The sequence below is a fragment of the Photinus pyralis genome, unplaced genomic scaffold, assembly GCF_008802855.1.
Source record: "Photinus pyralis isolate 1611_PpyrPB1 unplaced genomic scaffold, Ppyr1.3 Ppyr1.4_LG2, whole genome shotgun sequence".
Lineage (NCBI taxonomy): Eukaryota > Metazoa > Arthropoda > Insecta > Coleoptera > Lampyridae > Photinus > Photinus pyralis.
Genome location: NW_022170403.1, coordinates 42,195,023 through 42,216,007, shown reverse-complemented (window position 1 = coordinate 42,216,007; position 20,985 = coordinate 42,195,023). Strand labels below are relative to the sequence as shown.

At 32.2% G+C, this 20,985-nt stretch overlaps 1 protein-coding gene and 1 non-coding gene across 3 annotated transcripts in view; one reads left to right on the top strand and one right to left on the bottom strand.

Moving 5' to 3' along the window:
- Positions 1-20,985, top strand: part of LOC116165072 (single-minded homolog 1-like) — a 42,141-nt gene that overhangs the window by 13,491 nt on the left and 7,665 nt on the right. For both annotated transcript variants that reach the window (XM_031479351.1, XM_031479352.1), the window contains exons 2-4: positions 449-646; positions 9,436-9,611; positions 14,953-15,150. In XM_031479351.1, coding sequence (XP_031335211.1) covers positions 449-646; positions 9,436-9,611; positions 14,953-15,150 — 572 coding nt within the window. The remainder of the gene's footprint in view (positions 1-448; positions 647-9,435; positions 9,612-14,952; positions 15,151-20,985) is intronic.
- On the bottom strand, positions 10,607-10,688 carry Trnas-uga. The gene has a single exon. It is a non-coding gene; the product is annotated as a tRNA-Ser (tRNA).

The window sequence follows — 20,985 nt, the reverse complement described above, 5'->3', positions numbered from 1 at the left end:
ATCATGGACTGATTAATAACATGGGTACTTTTGTTTGTTATTGCTATGCAACAATTCATCTTTACCATAGCCACCTCGCGAACAATGTGTCATCATATGCAATTTCAGTGTGCAAAGTACGCTTTGGCCACTCGCGGGAGTACTGCGACTTTACACCATATAACTATTCTAAAATTAAAGCATGCTTAATTATTTTTCGTTATTAAAATAGGAGGAGATACTTTGCTACTCCACCGTAGGTACCCACCTATACAATTTATGATTGTTTCGCTTCTAATATGCAAAAATGAAGAGCGGAAAATGGCGGCCGTGATATATTCAAGTGTCTCATTTGCCATCCTTAAAGAGGACTCATATTTACATATCAAGTGCGCACTTTAACATTTAAATATTGGTACGCTCGAGATTGTTTCGCGGATAATAATTCGGCGTTTGTTTTCTTTTGCAGTTGTTTCAAAATTGCGCGGTGCTATGAAGGAGAAGAGCAAAAACGCGGCGAGATCGCGTCGAGAAAAAGAAAATGCCGAATTTTTGGAATTGGCGAAATTGCTACCGCTACCCGCCGCAATCACCTCACAGTTAGATAAGGCATCGGTTATAAGACTGACGACTTCATACCTGAAAATGCGACAAGTATTTCCCGATGGTAAGTGTTCATTATGAGGGACGACAGGGTAAATTTGATACTATCTATTTTGTATGCGTGTAGATTGTGGTGGTTCTTTTATTGATAGTTAAATAAAACTTGGGCTACAAATGTGGTTGTCGTACAATGAGATGAAATACAGCGTCAGAATATAATTGCTTCTTAATTCGTTAAGAGATAAACATCTTTTTATGTTGTGTTTGGTCCTCATACTCGCATTCTTATTTTAATTCGGGCTGAACCTCGTCCATTGTAAGTTGTATGGAACGCCGTTTTAGTATTTATACCAACATTTTATCATGTATCATTTTAAATAACAGTCAATCTTATGTCTCTAAATTTTTCGTTTGTTGTTTTTATCTTACGTATTAAGAGATTGATAAAAAAAATGTTGATTAATAAAGATGATACATGAATTAAAATGTTTGTTGATAATTTTAATTAGGCGCTAGTATACACGTAGTCAAATAGACTAAACTGTAGTTCCCGAAACTTCCGCACAATCAGAGATACGAATTAAAATTATCAACAATCATTTTAATTAATGTAACATTTTAATTCAACAATCACTTTAAATAATTCTTGCCGATTTTAACAGCATGAATTCATATGATTGTTGAATTGAAATGTTCTCTGAAAATATTTGTACAATTTTATTCCAAAATTTTACAATGTGCCATTTTAAATAACAGTCAATCGTATGCCTCTACTTTTTACGTTTGTTGTTATTGTTTTACGTATTAAATATGATTGTTTAAAAAATGTTACTTAATAAAAATGTGAAATGAATTATATTGTTATATTGAATGAGTGTATATGAAACTGTATTTCAACAAACAATTAATAACAAACAATTAAATTTAATTGCAAGAAATACTTCGATTAATAAAACGAGTTTGTCCAACAAACGTAAAAATTCATTCATTTTAAATGTGGAATTAAAATTATCAACAAACATTTTAATTCATCAGTCATATAAATTCGACGATTTGAAAATTGAAGCCGAATATTTTCAACAATCACTTTAATTCAACAAACAAATAAATTTTTATTGTTAGACGTAGTAAAAGAATCTTTTAAAATGATTGTTGAATTAATATGATTGTTGAATTAAAATGTTACATGAATTAAAATGTTTGTTGATAATTTTAATTAGGCGCTAGTATACACGTACCCAAATACACTAAAGGATAGTTCCTGAAACTTCCGCACAATCACAAATACGAATTAAAATTATCAACAAACATTTTAATTCATGTAACATTTTAATTCAACAATCATTTTAAATAATGCTTTCCGATTTTAACAGCACGAATTAATATGATTGTTAAATTAAAATGATTGTTGGGAATATTTGTACAACACTTCAATAATTGAATTAATATGATTGTTGAATTAAAATGTTTGTTCATAATTTTAATCCCACATTTAATATGAATAAATTTTTATGTTTGTTGAATTAGTTCTAGTTAGTTATATTACTGTTCGTTTATGTATTCGTTTTTTGATTTGTATTGTTAAACTTTCGTTATACACATTGCTATATAATTCATACATCATTTCAATTAAGTGAAGTTTTTTAAACAAACATATTTAATGTTTCACATAAAAACAACAAACATAATAAATCGGGAAATAAAATTAACTGTTGTTTATAATGTTACATTGTAAACTTTCGTAATAAAAAGTAAAACGGCGTTCCATAAAGTTGCAAGATAAAACATTTTCAAAAACTCTGTCAATGTATAGAATCAACTAGTAGGGGAGCTAGCACGAAATCCACTGAACGAGAATGATCAAAATTTTAACCGATGGAGTTCCATTTTGCCCTATCAGAGTATGCTAAAATCGATCGTCTGCCGCCTCAGGTCATACGACTTAAGGCGCTGCGGGTACTTCTTGTGGTACCAATTCTGAAAGGTTGTTTTTCGAGAAAATAACTTATACACCAAATGAAAACGTTGATAATAGCTCTTAAAAAAATATTTAAAAAAATCGCGCACATTTGATAACTCCGTAAAAAAACAATCCTTAGTCTGTTTTTCACGAACTTTCTACGGTTATAACTAGGTTACTGTCGGATAAATGAAGCTGATTTTTTTTACAGACTAATGATGGGCACAGCCAATGACTATGAGAGTGTTTCTTTTTTAAATTTTTTCTCTAATTATAAGATATCTTATAATGTTAAGATGATAAGATAATCTTATAATTAGAGAACAAATTTAAAAACGAAACACCGTTAAGTCATTAGTAGTACCTATCATCAGTCTGTAGAAAAAATCAGCTTCATTCGTCTAACCGTAACCTAGTTATATCCGTAGAAAGTTCGTGAAAAACCGACTAAGAATTGTTTTTTTACGGAGTTATCAAATGTGCGCGATTTTTTTAAATATTTTTTTAAGAGCTATTATCAACGTTTTCATTAGGTGTATAACTTATTTTCTCGAAAAACAACCTTTCAGAATTGGTACCGCAAGAAGTACCCGCAGCGCCTTAAGTCATATGACCTGAGGCGGTAGACGATCGATTTTAGCATACTCTGATAGGGCAAAATGGAACTCCATCGGTTAAAATTTTGATCATTCTCGTTCAGTGGATTTCGTGCTAGCTCCCCTACTAAACGATTTTTCTCCAGATTAAAAAAAATCATTTCCAAAATTCGATGCAACACGCCAAAACTTTTTCTTCTATAAACACTAAATTATGCCATTAAGGGTAAAAAGTGCCTTTTGTGGATCGCAACGATTCCCCATATGCTAGAAAAGGTGGTAACAGTAAGGCATAAATTTGCTGTATTGCATATAAAATTGTCTTGAAACTCCGCATATTAAAACTGTTGCCATTCGATCTAAGAAACTGAAATCACTTTTATCTAAAAAGTTATTTTAAGCCCAATTTAATTGTAAAATGTTCGAAAATTTATTACTTTTGTACAGGGTGAGTTTTTTTTATTCATTTTAAGCATTTAGGATCTCGGAAACCGTAGAGATAAAAAGGTTAAAAGAGGAAAGGAAAGAGTTATAATTTTAAAAACTGATTCAAGATATGCTTTTGTTTTTTGAAAAAATCCACAGTTTACTAGATACGAGCGAAAAGCAGATTTAGTGATTTTTCTTTTAAATGTTTTAGAATCGTTAGTTATAGCATTAGAAATACAGAAATATGCAAAGAACAAAAATTGTTCCGCTTAACAAGATACATTTATTAATTTTCATTCTTCTATTATAATTTTCGAGTTATAACGTAAACTTAAATTTTTTAAATAGCAACCATAGTTGGCTGTGACATTTTAAAAAGTGCATTTTTTTCTGTTTACAGTGATACAAGGTTCGTTGTACTTACTTCTTAATTACTCAGTCTATTACAATATTTAACTTAAAACTTTATAGGGTCACCAATAGAACAACAACAAAAAGAAATTACGAACTATACAGGGTGTTTTTTTGGGAGCTTTGGGAGTAAAATATGTAGGTTTTTTGAAAATTTGTACTTAGGAGTTACTCTGAAGGCGGAATCGATGTAAAATATTTTCAAAATGCCCGCACTTCCGGAAACGGATAGTAACTTCGTTATTTTAAATAGCAACCCCTATTTTTTATTGCATTTTTGAATTCTACGTGAAATTTCAGTTGTTTTGATACCCATATGTCGATCTGCCATTCATGGTTTTTAAGTTATTTTGACTTTAAGAAAAAAAATGGCGGATCCAGATGGTACTTTGATAATTGATTATTTGAAAAGGGTTGTAGTCATGGCAACCCATTTTTATCAGTGCCTAGAGAATGAATAGGGCTTTCTTTTGTGTACTTAAAAAAAGTTAAGTTGCGTACGACCGCCCCTATGGATATCCAAATTTATGAAACTTCAAAGACTAAAAACTCAGTTTTTTTAAGTAGAATGACCATGTTCTTACTATTCCATGAGATAGAGAATCGAAATGGGCATATTTTGACAATACATGTTCTTATAGCTATCTTTAACAGTTTCTGACTTATTCCCATTTTATTGAATTGACACTATTTTTTTCGTATTTTCTTTTTAGTAATCGGCCATGATTTTATAACAATCGAATTTTAAACAAATCTAGTGACACCAATCCGTCACCTACTGTTATAGGTTAACATAAGTTTTAAAAAATCGAAAAATGTCTGGCAGTGGTTTCACCTATTTTGGAATTTAATTGTTATTTATGGTGAAATGGACAGAATCGCGGCACTTGCTTGCCGTACATTCATTCGAACACTGGAACGAAATTGTATGAATTTTAGAAATTTTGTACCCCCAAATGCACTACAAACCGTTGAAGCACAAGTGATACAAAGCTCTACAAGAGAATATTTAAGAGAATGAATTGAATTGCAAATGCAAGATTAACAAAATAAATTCAATGCAAAATATAAAAAACTTCGTTGAAACAGTTTTGGTATGGAATTGTTGCTAGAACAGATATCGCATTACCTCTCTTAATTTCCAGACTTATGCGTTGTTTAAGAAATTCAGTTGAACGACTCTGTCTAGATTTTTCAAAAATTTTCCGTCCTATATCCTTAACAAAAAACTTATTTATTAATGAATCATTTAGACTAGAATCAATGATATTAACGCATCCATTCCTTGATTTGTTTAAAATTGGATTGTTATAAAATCATGGCCAACTACTAAAAAGAAAATACGAACAAAATCGCATTAATTCAATGAAATGGGAATAAATCAGAAACTGTTAAAGATAGCTATAGGAACATGTAATATCAAAATATGCCAATTTCGATTCTCTATCTCATGCAATAGTAAAAACATGCGGTTGTATGCAACTTAACTTTTTTTAAATACACTAAAAGAAAGCCCTATTCATTCTCTAGGCGCTGATAAAAATGGGTTGCCATGACTATAACCATTTTCAAGTAATCGATTATCAAGGTACCATCTGCATCCGCCATTTTTTTTTTCATAAAGTCAAAATAACTTAAAAACCATAAATGGCAGATATCGACATATGGGTATCAAAAGAACTGAAACTTAACGTAGAAACCAAAAATCCAATAAAAATATGGGTCGCCATTTAAAATAACGAAGTTACTATCTACTTCCGGTGTTTCCGGAAGTGCGGCCATTTTGAAAATATTTTACATCGATTCGGCCTTCAGAGTAACTCCTAAGTACAAAATTTCAAAAACCTACCTATTTTACTTTCCCAGAAACGTTTAACTAAAGCTCCCAAAAAAACACCCTGTATTACATTTAAATTTCTACTTTGAAGTAATTACGTGTAAAAAAATTAATCTCGGAAAATGTTCAAAATGTCCATCATTAATATTTATACACAAATGGCATCTTGTCAGGATAGAATTTACAGCTTTCCGTATTATCTTATCCTACCATCTAAATTGCGAAAGGCATTTGCCACAGCATCACGTAGTTCTTCTTTTGTCGCATACGTTCGCTGATAAATTAAATCCGTTTAGAACACCGAAACGAAAAAATGTAAAATTGAAAGATCTGGCCCAACGACCGACCAGTTCCTACCTATCCATGAATTTGGCAATAGTTGGTTTAGGTGGTCTCGTACTTATAGTTGATTGTGCGGCAGGGCACCGTTGTGTTGAAACTAACGTAAATTACATCGTGTTTCCAAATGTACTTGTCCTAGGTATCTTGAAATTCATTTGCTAGAAAATGAAGAAACATGTCCAATTTTCGTCGTAAATGAAAGAATTCGCGATCCAATAATTCCGCACCAAACATTAAATCCAAGTTTTCGCACTTTAACAATTTAGAATACGCTAATGTGCATATTAACTAGGTAATCTACAGATTGCTACTAATTGAAAGGAAATTTCGGACTTCTGCCGATTAATCCGTCAATATGCACATTAACGTTTTTCTAACATTGACGGTAACATATGGAATTTCACTTTCATAGTGAATTTTCGAAGATGGATTTTAAATATGTTAAATGTGTCACATCAGTTACATTATCACGTATCTCACTAGATATTGGAGATATTGTTTTTCATGGCAAAGTCTGTTTACTTAGGTACCTCTCAATAATACGAAAATTCCTGTAACGCGTTTTATTAGAAAGTCTTATATCGTTATAAAGAGAAAAAATTGTCCTTTTTAAAAATCTCAAAGTCACTATACCACCATTTAAAAAATTAAAGTTTGTATTATCACTAAAAAAATATAAAAGGAAATTAGTATATGTTCATCATGTACGCATTAAAACATCTAAAACTTTTGTTCGTGTCATTTTGTCTAATAGGTAATAACGATTTTACAACAGTTAAATGAAAAACCACTAAATCTGTTTTTCGCTAATAGGTATCTAGTAAGCTGTGGATTTTTTTCAAAAAACAAAAGCATATCTTAAGTAAACTTTTAAAACGACACCTCTGTATGTTTTATGGTTTTCGAGATAGGTACCAATGCTTAAAATGGAAACAAAACCCACCCTGTATATTCCAATTGAAGTAGATGCAGACCTTCTATTTCACAACCAACCATAGATAGATAACAAAAATAAAAATTGCGAAAACACGACCATTACGGTACCTAGTTAATGGATAGTTTACCTTAGTTTTAACCCCCGCACCATCAGCTACCACCACTAAAAGTTACAATATGCACTCTCCATCGAGTTACACATCATTTTAAAGGCCATAAAATTCTCTTCACAAAAATACAACATACACAAAATACAAAATACATTAAATTTGGATGAACTGATAATGAATTAATTTTAAAAAAACAAACATAAATACAAAATAAACCTCTAAAGCGGATCTAAAAAAAGCGGCAGAGCACTTCGATGTGACCCTATGGGGTTATTGGATTTGACCCATTTTTAATCGAATTGTTACATGTGGTATACAGTGTGATTGAAAAGAAAAATGTGTAAGAAATAAAAATACTCTACATAAAGTTACATATTCAAAAACAAGTGATATAAAACCAAAAGAGCATCAGAAAATTAATGAATTTTTTTTTAATGGAACAATTACTTTTGCCTGTAATATTCTTGTTTGAAATTCGCTTTACAATGACATCAAATATGTTATAATTACCTTGGAAATTAAAGCTACAGTAATGTATTTAGAACCAATCGCAGTAGCTGTGGAAATTTAAACAAAAACATAAAATTTACAACAGGAAGCAAAGAAAACAAAATGAAAAGCAGTTACAGAAATAATAATTATTATTACATTAAATTTAAATACACTAGTGACTCCTAGTGATTTAAGCGAGCTCTAAAATTTTAAGCTTGTGATATGAAAAGCTCCTAAACAACTCATAAATTGGATACCATACTGTACTTGCTTCCTATGTATTATCATTACATTACACCTCTTAACATTTTTTCATCATTTGTGTAATTGTTATTTTGTTGCATTGTGGTTCTTATAAGTTATATTGTTGTGTTATGTAACATATATGACAAATGGAAAACTCTCTTTTGTTTTTGTTTAAATTTCCACAGTTACTACGATTGGTTTTAAAAACGTTACTGTAGCTTTAATTTCTAAGGTAATTATAACATATTGTCATTATTATAAAGAGAATTTCAAGTTTTTTAAGAATATTGCAGAAAAAAGTAACCGTTCTATTACAAAAGAATATTTTGTTTTCTGATGCTCTTTTGTTTTTATATCACTTGTTTTCTCCGAATATGTAGTTTTATCAGAGTTTGAAAGTGGAGTATTTTTTCTATCTCCAATAATAAAGGAAAGATACGCTTGGACGCACATCAAAATCAATCACACTGTATAGGTCAACTGTGAAAAGTGTGAACCGAATCGACCCAAGCATTTGGCAATTATCGTGTTCAACGACCGACAGACGAACACCATCGACTCCCCTATAAAGCTTCCATTGCTCTGCCGCTTCAATTCGACACAATTCCTCTTCCTCCGTTCTCGCCTTCATATTGAAAAAACCGAACAAAAATTGGAACTTTCTTCAGATTCTCGCTCATAGATTCGTTTCGGTGCATTTTAGCTAGAAAAAAAGTTATACTCAAAGTTGTAGAATGTAGATAATTAAATTACCTATAATTTACTGATGGTTATGATGCCGGGCATACGCCCTTTTTAATAAAAATTTAAAAAATTGAATTTTCAATTTGAGGATTTTGATATAAAGCTTTTTCCTACGACCTCCGTTAATTTGGAAATGAAAATAAGGCAAAATCCGAAATAAATTAACCAATACTTTTTACATAGTACACCTCATTTTATTGCAACCAATTACAGAATTTTTGGAAGTTGTCCCCGTCCCGATCAATGCACTATCCCTCCAGCCGTTTAGGTGTTCAATCACAGACACACGTACAGAAAAATTTTATATATAAAAATATGACTATTTTGAAAAGTTATAAATGAGAGGGGACCGTTGATTATCGTTAAATTATTTATTCTGTTGCCACGTTTTGTTCGTTTTTATACATAGTTACTATTTCCAATCAGGTATTTTTTCCCACCCGCACGTTAGTAAGGGAAGTATTGATTGGGGTAAAAAACGCCCCCCCCCCTCACTTTTTTTACGGAAATACCCCAGCAACACTAGGATACAGAATCAAAGAAAATCTCGATGATGTCGGTCTGTTTGTCTATACTCTCATTTCCGGCTGAACGGCTGCACCGGTTGAACTAAATTTGGTGCACATATTCTTAGACATAAAAGGAAGAGCTGAAAAACTTTTGGGCAGAACATGCATGCGCAATGATAGTGTTTTTCGGTTGATTATTTAATATTGAAACAATGAAAAATAATGTGTACGTTTGTTACAGGTTTGGGAGATGCATGGGGCGCAGCACCACCTGTAACCAATTCCAGAGAAACTCCCATTAAGGAGTTAGGTTCATATCTTCTTCAAACGCTAGACGGATTTATATTTGTCGTTGCACCTGATGGAAAAATAATGTACATATCAGAAACAGCCTCCGTTCATTTGGGATTGTCACAGGTTTGTTTAATTGTTCCTTTGCCATTTTCTTCTTAACACGTTTGGTTGGTTTTTGTTCAATCGTTCATTAAATTGGAGACCTGTATTGTTCTCCATTGTGTCAATGAAAAAACATTTTATCTAACGATTGTGTGCTGTCTAAACGTGCGCCATAGCTGAATTTCCTGTCCTACCGATGTCAAAATTATTTTAGAGCAAAATTGTATTAAAGTTCTTTGTAGAAAAAATTTTTTACGTCAATCAGCCGTATTAGTTTTCAATTTTTTGCATAATAAAGACGGAAAATTGGAAAAATAAAACCCGCATCTTTTTCAATAATCTGTGATGCCATGGAATTTTCTAGGTACGCCAATATCCGTCATGCCATGGAATGTGTCTATATAAAACAAATCAAATTTTATCAAAAAGTATTATATTTAGAACAGCGAATTCAACATAAAGAAAGAGCAAATTACTAAAAACGGTTTCCTAATATAACAATTTACAAATAAATGTTCGAATAAGTCACCACTAACTGCAAGACAGTAACCAAGTCGATCATAAAATCCATTTCGAACTGCTGCTAATTGATAACTGGATATCTTTTTGTTTTAGAAAATTCCATGGCATCGCAGATTATTGAAAAAGATGGGGGTTTTATTTTTCCAATTTTCCGTCTTTATTATGCAAAAATGTGAAAACTAATACAGTTGATTAACGTAAAAAAATCTTTTTCCACAAAAAACCTTAATACATTTTTGCTCTAAAATAATTTGGGGAGCCAATAATCGCATGTTATGAATTTTACATTGAAATCCCTATGATGCGTTACGCAAGTCACCACCCTGTATATTGTGCACAAGGATTTTCTTTGCGACAATTAAACATCATATTAATGAAATGATTTGAAAGAAAAGCACCAATTTGTGATGATTACCGAACTCAATAATACACTTGTTAATTAATTACTAACAAATTGTTAGCATTGCCTAAATAACAAAAATCATATAAAAATGCGCTGCGGACAGGATTCGAACCTGTGCGGGTAGAACCCAATGGATTTCAAGTCCATCTCCTTAACCACTCGGACACCGCAGCTGATACATTCCGAAATTTTTGGGGTGTATACTCTTATTTTAAAATACATATACCAATTGAGACCCTCTAAGCAATATTCCGTAAAATATAATATTTACAAGTGGAAAACTTCATTAAATCTACCCTACTTATGAGTACTACAACAGTTGAACCATGAAAAATCACTAAATCTGTTTTTCGTTCATATCTAGTAAACTGTGGATTTTTTTTTAAAAAACAAAAGCATATCTTGAATAAGCTCTTCTAACTACAACTCTTTTCTCGTTTAACCGAATCTGTATGTCTTACGGTTTCCGAGATCCTAATGCTTAAAATGAAAAAAAACTCAACGACACCCATAAATATTGCTATAGAGATAGACTGCCAGTGCAATATTTTTAACCTTTTAAATAAATGTCTTAATAGTAAATGGTAACTTGGAGATACTGAATTCTTTGTGCCGTTGAAGGCACATAATCTGAAGAAACATCAAAAACCACTAAAGAAAACGAAGTTTTTCGACAGTAAATCATTCAAAGGCTTAACATAGCAATACTTTGTAGAACAATCTTGGTGATTTCTAGAGCATTTTGAACACACTCTAAGCGATTTTGAGAACTTTTCCGTTTTTTTAAACCTTGTTCAAACCTTGCTAGACCGTTAGATTGTTCTGAGCTCTAGATCATTTCCAGACCCTTACCAGAGCTTTCTAAGACAATTCCAGATAAAAGACCTTCCTTCTGAAGGAAATACAGGGTGATTTTTTTTCATTTTAAGCATTGGGATCTCGGAAACCATATATAACAGACATAGAGATTCGGTTAAATGAGGAAAGAGTTGTCGTTTTAAGAGCTTATTATGCTTTTGTATTTTTAATAAAATCCACAGTTTACTAGATATGAGCGAAAAACAGATTTAGTGATTTTTCATTTAATGGTAGAATCGCCTATAGAATCGTTGTTATTAAAAATACAACAAAATGACACGAATAAAAGTTTTAGACATTTTAATGATTAATCTGATGAATATGATGTTGTGTTATAATTATAATACAAACTTTAATTTTTTTAAATGGTAGTCATAGTTGCCTTTTTATTGCCTTTATTTATTTTTTTTTTTTATAGTGGGCGGAGTGTTAGCAATTTGCTACTTTTCCCACTCAACCCACTATAGAATCACAAACAGCCATGCCTTACCTGGGATTCGAATCCAGGACCCTTGTAGCCAAAGTTAGAGCTTCTAACGTAAGCTCTTCTGAGCTACGCAGGTCGGCGTTGGCTTTGGCATTTTTAAAAAGGACAAATTTTTCTCCCTATAATAACGATATAAGGCTTGCTAAACGTACTTTAATAAATAAACGCGCTGCACTACCTTCCTATTTTACCAAAAATCGACTACACCAAAATTTCTCGGGAAAACACTTTTTCTTTTTCATTTTAGTGCGTAGAATCCAAAACAATTGGTACTTTTTCGATCAGACTTCTCAATCGAAAGTTATAGACTAGAAACCAATTTCGAAAGAAAATTCAAAGGGCTGTAACTTTTGAAGTAGTAGCCCAATCTTGGAACTGTTTGAAATTATGGATTCTACAGGCCACATTCTATAAGAAAAATTTTTTTCCGGGTCGATCTGAGAATTTTTTTTTCGGGGCTCAAAAAAAGGCAGTGTATAACCTTCCTTTTTTACCAAAAATCGACTACACCAAAATTTCTCGGGAAAACACTTTTTCTTATTAATTTGGGTGCGTAGAATCCAAAACAATTTCGTACTTTTTCGATCAGACTTCTCAATCAAAAGTTATAGACTAGAAACCAATTTCGAAAAAAAATTCAAAGGGCTGTAATTTTTGAACTAGTAGCCCAATCTTGGAACTGTTTGAAATTATGGATTCTACAGGCCACATTCTATAAGAAAATTTTTTTCCGGGTCGATCTGAGAATTTTTTTTTCGGGGTTCAAAAAAAGGCAGTGTATAACCTTCCTTTTTTACCAAAAATCGATTACACCAGAATTTCTCGGGAAAACACTTTTTCTTATTAATTTTGGTGCGTAGAATCCAAAACAATTCGTACATTTTCGATCAGACTTCGCAATCAAGTTATAGACTAGAAACCAATTTCGAAAGAAAATTCAAAGGACTGTAACTTTTGAACTAGTAGCCCAATCTTGGAACTTTTTGAAATTATTTTTTTTTCGGGGCTCAAAAAAAGGCAGTGTATAACTGCAGGAATTTTCGTGAGAGGTAAATAAACAGAGTTTGCCATGGAAAACAATATCTAGTGAGATAGGTAATAGTGTAACTGTGGCACATTTGACATATTCAAAAGTCATCTTCGAAAATTCACTATGAAAGTGGAATTAATAATCATATTCATTACACTATTAAAAGTAGATCGTATCATGCCATGGAAATACTGCTGTTCATTCTTGAAGGCGTCAAAGAAAACTTGGATTTAATGTTTGGTGCGGAATTATTGAATCGCGAATTCTTGGACAGGCCAACGTTATCTTCATTTTCTACCAAATGAATTTCAAGATATGTAGTATGGGTTAGATTTGGAAACACGACGTAATTTACGCTGGTTTCAACACAACGGTGCCCCGCCGCACAACCAACTACAAGTATAGGTATACGAGAACACCCAAACCAACTATTTCCAAATTCATGGATAGGTAGAAACGGGTCGGTCCTTTGGTCACCAAGATCACCAGATCTTTCAATTTTACATTTTTTTCTTTTCGGTGTTCTAAAAGGGTTTAATTTATCAGCGAACGTATGCCACAAAAGAAGAACTATGTGATGCTGTGGTAAATTCCTTTCGCAAATTAGATGGTAGGATAATACGGAAAGCTGTAAATTCTATCGCAAAAAAATGCTGCTTGTGTGTAAATATTAATTATGGATGGACATTTTAAACATTTGATGCCGAAACAGATTAATTTTTTGACATTAAATTTATATGTCCCTAAAGTTTTAAGTTAAATATTATACTTGACATGAGGAATTGAGAGGACAAAAATGTTTCCCATGGCAAACTCTGTTTTTACTACTCTTAATAATACAAACAGTTCTGTATCACGTTTATTTGTAAGTAGAATGAATCTTAAACAGAAAAAAATGCACTTTTTAAAAATGTCACAGCCAACTATGGTTACCATTTAAAAAATTTAAGTTTGCGTTATAATTATAAACGATAAATGTATCTTATAAGCGCAAAAAATCTACAATTTTTGTTCTTTGCATATTTCCGTATTTCGCTAAGCTTTCTACAACATTTAAAAGAAAAATCATTAAATCTGTTTTTCACCCATCATCTAGTAAACTGTGTATTTTTTTCAAAAAACAAAACAAAATTTTGAATAAGCTCTTCAAAAGATAACCGATGCTTAAAATAATATTGAAACTTATCAAATACCTATGGGCAGTATTAGGTAGGTATCTAATTTTTTAGTTCTTATCATTTTGTCTGAGTGCAAGGCAAAGTGGTAGCCTTTTGGAGGGATGGTTCAATCCGAGGTTCAATCTCTACAAAATTTGAAAAAATAGCAAAAAAAATTATCGAAATGTGTAGGTACCATTTACCATTACTTTAGAAAAATCTATTTTTTTCTCATTCTCGTTCGGAAGTAGGTACGTAATACGAATACCTATCCTACTGCAGTCTTTTTTCATATAGAAGTAGGCAAGTAAAGGTATACCTATTATTTAATTATAATAAATTAAAACAGATGAAAGAATATCTACAAAAGTTGCTATCTTCGTACATATTACACATACCATGTATAAATCGGATTCATAGAAAGCTTATACGATATAATACGAGTAGTAGTTAAGTATATAACCAAATAGTATAAAACGGGTTTCATGCTCTCAAAAACTTGCATATAGGTACTTGCACTTTTAGAAAAAGAAAGAGAGAGTTTCTGTCTTATGTGTACCAATAACTACCTGCATCGGAATATGCAGCAAACATTATCTTCCTTCTGCGTTCTTTTAAAATATGTATTTTAAACGCCTTTGTAAAAATCGTTTTACCACAGTCTACTGGGACTTTTGAACTACTATTGAAATTCACGTAAAATACTATTAACGTTTGATATAATTATGTCTTAATTAACTGAAAATACACAACGACAGAATGGCGGGTAAATTTTTGCCAGTCTAGTCAGAAATTAATTCGCACTACGAAAAGGGCGCATAGAATCGATGCGAAGGGGTGTAATTTATGTACCTAGTAAAGAAAACGTATAGGTATTCGTGTTTCTATATGAATCTATTTTTCAGGTAGAACTGACAGGTAATAGCATATACGAGTATATCCCCCCCGCCGATCATGACGAGATGACAGCGGTCCTAAGCCCGTCGATGCCGCCTCCTGGAACTTCGCCCAACCAGGACTACGAAAGCGAGCGCATCTTTTTTCTGCGCATGAAATGTGTGCTCGCCAAAAGGAATGCGGGCCTTACAAATGGAGGATACAAGGTTGGTCTTTTAGATATACACATAATTGACTTTGCGCTTAAGAATACCTACCCTACCGCCGATGTAATCTATTAAGAGGAACGGTGACGCGTATTTTAGTTCAAATGTACCTAAATCAACCTCGCAATTATTAGGTAGGTGGAAGTACCTTCCTACACTCGAGGTGGAAAACAAAACAAAATCAATATTTAATGCAACGTCTGAATAATGGCGACGGATTTATTTAATACTTGTAACATTTCAGTTATAGGGTAGAGGTAGCGCTTTCAGTTATATTCGTAATGCATTTCGGTAAAATTGAATAGATATCTTCGTATTCTAGCATATTTATTCATTTTAATAACAATGCGTCGAGATTTTTAACAAATATTCGCAGCCCAACTTAAAGATGGTGCTATACGCCTTAGCCACTCGCGCGAGTGCGGCGACTGTACAGTGTACAACTTGCTTTTATTAGAATTGTTGAATAAATGATAAAGAGATAGCGAGTGACGAGGGTGTAGCTTCAAAAATACTGCAAGCAGGAGCGGATTATTTAAGCACCTACGACCTGTTAATAGACCCGGTGGTACCTAATGTATGCAAAAATAGTTTTCTCATTTCTCAAAATTGCCGTAGGTACAATGCATTTTCAATTAGATATCATTAACTGTAGCCTATATGTACCTATCCATGGATAATTCTTTTAATTTTTTTGATTATTTCAATAATTGTCAAAAAAAGGTTTAAAAAATCGACCCAAAGAACACGGGGTGCCCCACATCAAGAAACTATGCCTGAGTAACTTTGCGCACAAACGCGCCCTTTTACAAAAAATTAAATATAATTATGCATTTATTATAAAAGATATCAAAACAGATAATATGAAGTTTCTCTCTTTCATGGGAAAATCTCAAAAATGATGTCAAAATGAAATTCAAGATGGCGGTTACTGATATTTTTCTTAAATGGGTGCCATATTTCATTTTCACAGGGTTAAAAAAAAGAATATCTACTAATTTCACATATTAATCAAACAGGCCGAGATCATATTTTTGATCACTGTATAAGTTAATTAAATACTTTTGGATGGCTAATCATTAAATAAAGAATTTTAAAAAAAACATCTTTTAGTCATCCAAATATACCTCGTCAACATACTGACTTTTGAAATGGTTAAACAGTGTTTATTTTATTCTTTATTTATAATAAAAGTTAACCTATGATCGACTAAAGAATGATTAATAACTCGGCCTACTTCATTATGATGTAAAAATAATTAATTTTACTATATTTTTTATTTAATCATAAGATATCTGATATTTCTTAAAAATAAAATAAAAAAGCCTTTTTTTAAATCCAATGACATACCTGTACATTGAAAAACAGTTATTAATATGTCGGTATCCGTTATCCTGAATTTTATTTTGACATCATTTTTGAGTGTGTCCTGTTAAAAGTGTGAAACACATTTTTTTCATAACTTTTATAATTACAGAGATATTTAATTATTTTTAAATTGGCGTTTGTCGGTTTGTTTAATTAACTATTAATATTATTCGGTTTTTAAATTCGATAATGACAAAGAACCCACACTCGATGTGAGGCATCCTGTATGTTTAGGAAGTATTAGAAAATAGCCAAAATTATCTCGTGACAGTCATGACGAATGTGTTTTCAGTTCAGTATTACCTAACCGTGGACGATTTTTTAATTTTTTTGCATTATTTCAAAAATTCTCAAAATCTCTTACAGTTTCCGAGATCCCCATGATGACCTTCGAATTTGAATCAGCCTGTATATTTACAGATGTACATACAGGGTGTTCATTTCAAAACTTCTCACTATATTTCGAGATCTGTGTATTTTGTAAAGGAATCCCGAAACATATCGACAATGTTATAGAGGGGGACAACTTTTTATTAAAAAATTGACTCGCCCCCTATCACCCTTTGTTCCCGCGGGAGATTTTTATTTTTTAAAAACGACCGATCCGTTATCGAGATATTTAGAAAAATAATTTTACATTTTTAAGGACCCAAATATGCACAGTTAAACAGTATAATTGTATTTTCGTTGTTTTTATTTATTGAATTCATTTTTAGTGTTACCAGTTGAAGTAATTTAACAAAAAAGGTTTATACTTTAGGTGAGCCGAAAATCAATGTGCTCGGCAAACTGGTGCAACGTTTAACGAATACAGGCATATGGATAAGGTATGTCCTAACCCTTATTGCAAAATTTACTGAGACTGGATCTGTCGCAAATTTAAAACATGATTTACTACGAGTTTTAAAAACCCGCTCAAATTGAGAGATGTGAAATGATTGATTTGAAAACAATCGGATCAAAACTGTAGATGAAAATAGGAAAAAAGTGAAAAATCACCACGTTTGCTTAACACGCTCGGGGATGGCACCCAGATGTCGCTGACCTCACATTATATATCCTCGTCCCTAACGTTGTTAATTACACGGCCCCGGTAGGTATGATGAATGATCACTTGCCCTTATACAAAGCCATTTTAAAACTATAGGTATTCACAGAAATTAACAAGAAATCGCCGCCTGAACTGGAGGTATTCTGAACCTCCAGATAGGTACCTTCTTGATTGGAGAAGGTCCCGCTAATTAACAAAGTATTTCATTTACTTTATGTAAGAGACTTCGGAATGTTATTTTCCACAAATGGGAAAGGAGTGGAGTTGCTTTTAAATCTACTTGAGTTAGTTACTTTTGAACATATCAAATTTTGTGTTAATTTGAAGTCAGATTTAAATTATTCAAATTCAAGAGTTCTTCCTCGGATTGTTAATTTTTGTAGGTATATTGCAAATATTTCTGCAGATTTTTCACCTATATTTACCCTCCGTGAACAATGATTCAGAATTTTTTTCGGACTGTAATTGTAAACTGTAAAGAAAGGCAGGTGCATGGCCCTTCGTAAATAAAACATTAGCCAGCATTTGCTCTTCCTTTAGTAACGGAAAATATGAATTTTCTGTATGGAATCATATACAATCATATTGCGCATTAAGAATGAATTCCTTGAAAACGTTACCATACAAATCCTAGTAGCATTAACTGATCAGTAAGGAAATAATGAAATCAATGATCGAGATTCGTACCCCGCCCCCCTCCCCCTGCGCACGGGGGACGAATCAGACCAATCTCATCTGAAAATGATCATACAGAAACATTCTATTCATGGTACAAATTTGATACTATTAACCCGAAATGGAGCGGTGCACCTCTACTAATATTAAAATTAAAAAATCTTCATACCAACTGTATAAAATAATTGTTTCTCTACAAATTCAAAACAATGCATAAATATCTTACCTCTTACAACACGTTCCAAATGATAATTTGTTTTTTCGTAAAATAAGAGGTTCCCATCTTTCCTGGTAGTTTAGAAAAAAATATACACAGGGTGCCCATTATGTATGGAACATAGTATGTATCTCTGTAAATATCGAATGTATAAAAAATTTTCTATATTATGAACGTTGTTTGACATTTTATTTCCCATAATGAGGCAGCATTCAGTTGTTTTTATTTCAGAAAACAAATGAATGACGAAAAACAATTGATTGGCAGTGCACCTTTTCATTAGGCTAATTTGATAGAGATTTTTTTTCTCATTTCGATGATATAACATATTAGTATACCCTTATTCAAGAAAATTTTTCAAAAAAATTTATTACACTTAAATCAATAACATTAATCCAGAAATCATACATCAAATAAAACAAATGAACGTTTCTTATTAAACCTTGAAAACAACACGAAATTAGCAGTAAATTAGTTTTCATTGCAAAATGTTCACCATTAACTTCAAGACAGTGGCATAACCTATCACAAAAACTTAAAATAAAAATTAATGTCTATACACGGGTGCTAACGTGTTGCTTTCGTCATTGAAAAGAGAAACAAAGTCCCTATCAAATGAGCCTAATGAAGGTGTGCATTGCTATTTAAAAAAATTCAATTGTTTTTCGTTATTCATTTGTTTCCTGAAATAAAAATGCAAAATTCGCAAAACATTTGTGAAAAAGTCCTTCCCTGAAAATGATAATAACCGGCTAAATTCTTTTAGGAATAAACAACAGTTGTAAATTATATTGCACTTCGGTTTCGGTGCTTTGAGATTAAAACAGCGTGTCATCCTTTCTTTCTTCTAATAATCCTTTACCTTAGTTGGTACCTACCTGCCATAAAATACACGGATTCAGAAATTTCAAGAACATTTATCTAGGTATAGAGATTCTGTTAATCTGGGTGCATAAATGAATTTGCATAAATATAGGTCGGTCCGCAAATACCTAGCAAGCATCATAAATCGTTATTGTTGAAAAATCCTGTCTTGGATATGGGATTTGACGTTTACTTAGTAGCTCAAAATTTGTCGCAATGCAATTTTACAAAACAAGCAACAAGTTTAATTTGGGAATCCCTTACGTGCTTGAATTTTCGTTACCTGATTCGTGTGAATGTCTGATGCGAATTACATTTTTTGGATTTTTTATCAAAGTCATTAGCCAATGGTATGCATTCTGTTTTTTTCTGTAAATAATTTCACTTACCATCCAAAATAAACTTCATCTGATTAACGAGGTTTTGCAAATAAAACATGTTTCGTACCAAACAGCACTCATCAGGAGGGGTAATGGCTATTTCTTTCATAATTTTACAAATAAACTGCTGAACGGTAACTATAAAACTTGAAGTTTCAATCGTGTACCTAAGTAAAATTTATAATCTTGTATGAAGTCGTGTTATAAGAATAATAAATATTATAAGTAGTGCTTATAGTTTTACTACTGTTATGTCTAAAATTTCATTAGTTTGTCATAACAAACGGTTAACAGCCACCCTATAGAAGTTTAAAAGAAAATAACTCTATACCGTAGGTATAATAATGTCCAAACTTGAACGATAGATAAGCATCTCTCTGGAGGAAAGATATACAAATGGTATAAACCTGAAGGAGTCTACAACAACCCCAAAATAGAAACAAAACAAATAGAGAAAGAATTTCAATAAATAACAAAAGTTTGACACTCGATTCTCGCATATAACGTTACCGTATTGTTAGAGTCACGCGTACTCGCCCTCGCATACATTATACAGATATACACACAAATTACCCCATCCGTTCTATTCGCACCTGAACGATTTTGCGTTTATAGCCACGAAAAATGTTGAGTTTTGTCACGTTTTGGGCCTTTACGTCTATTATCGTTATTGTAATAAAACTACCTTTCTTCGGTCTTTATGGAATAACCGAAATTACACCTTGAAAAATGTTGTCTTACTTTATTGATGGAGTATAATTTATGGTCGTGCGTAGGTTTGCTTATACCGTGCCCTTCATAAACAAACGGGGCTCGTTTTCTTTTTGTCACAAAATGTTTATGAAAATAGGACGACTTCTCATTAGGTATTTAATTGTTATCGCTAGTTAGATACCTGCACTATGTTAATAATTAAGTGCTTGGTAATTATCAACCGCAGCGATAGATTTGTTCACATTTTCTACCAGATTCTAAAGGCCTTCCCCAGGGATCTAATTTTTCCTGTTTTAGTGCATATAGCCCTACCATGTCTGGATCTATGGAGCTTGAATTATGACGGCTTAACTTGTGAGGGATTAAAAAGATATAATCAATATCTCTAAGGACTTAAAAGCTCTATTCTTAAATAGAGAAGGGAATCTGAAGGATCTCTGGAAGATTTTTGGAGATTGTTGTCGATCCTAAAGTATCTCTAAATTTTCTAGATTTCTTTTTGGAAAGAGCGAGAAAAACGCATAGAGAGCTCTTGAAAGGCACTATACACTCTGATTGATTTTGCG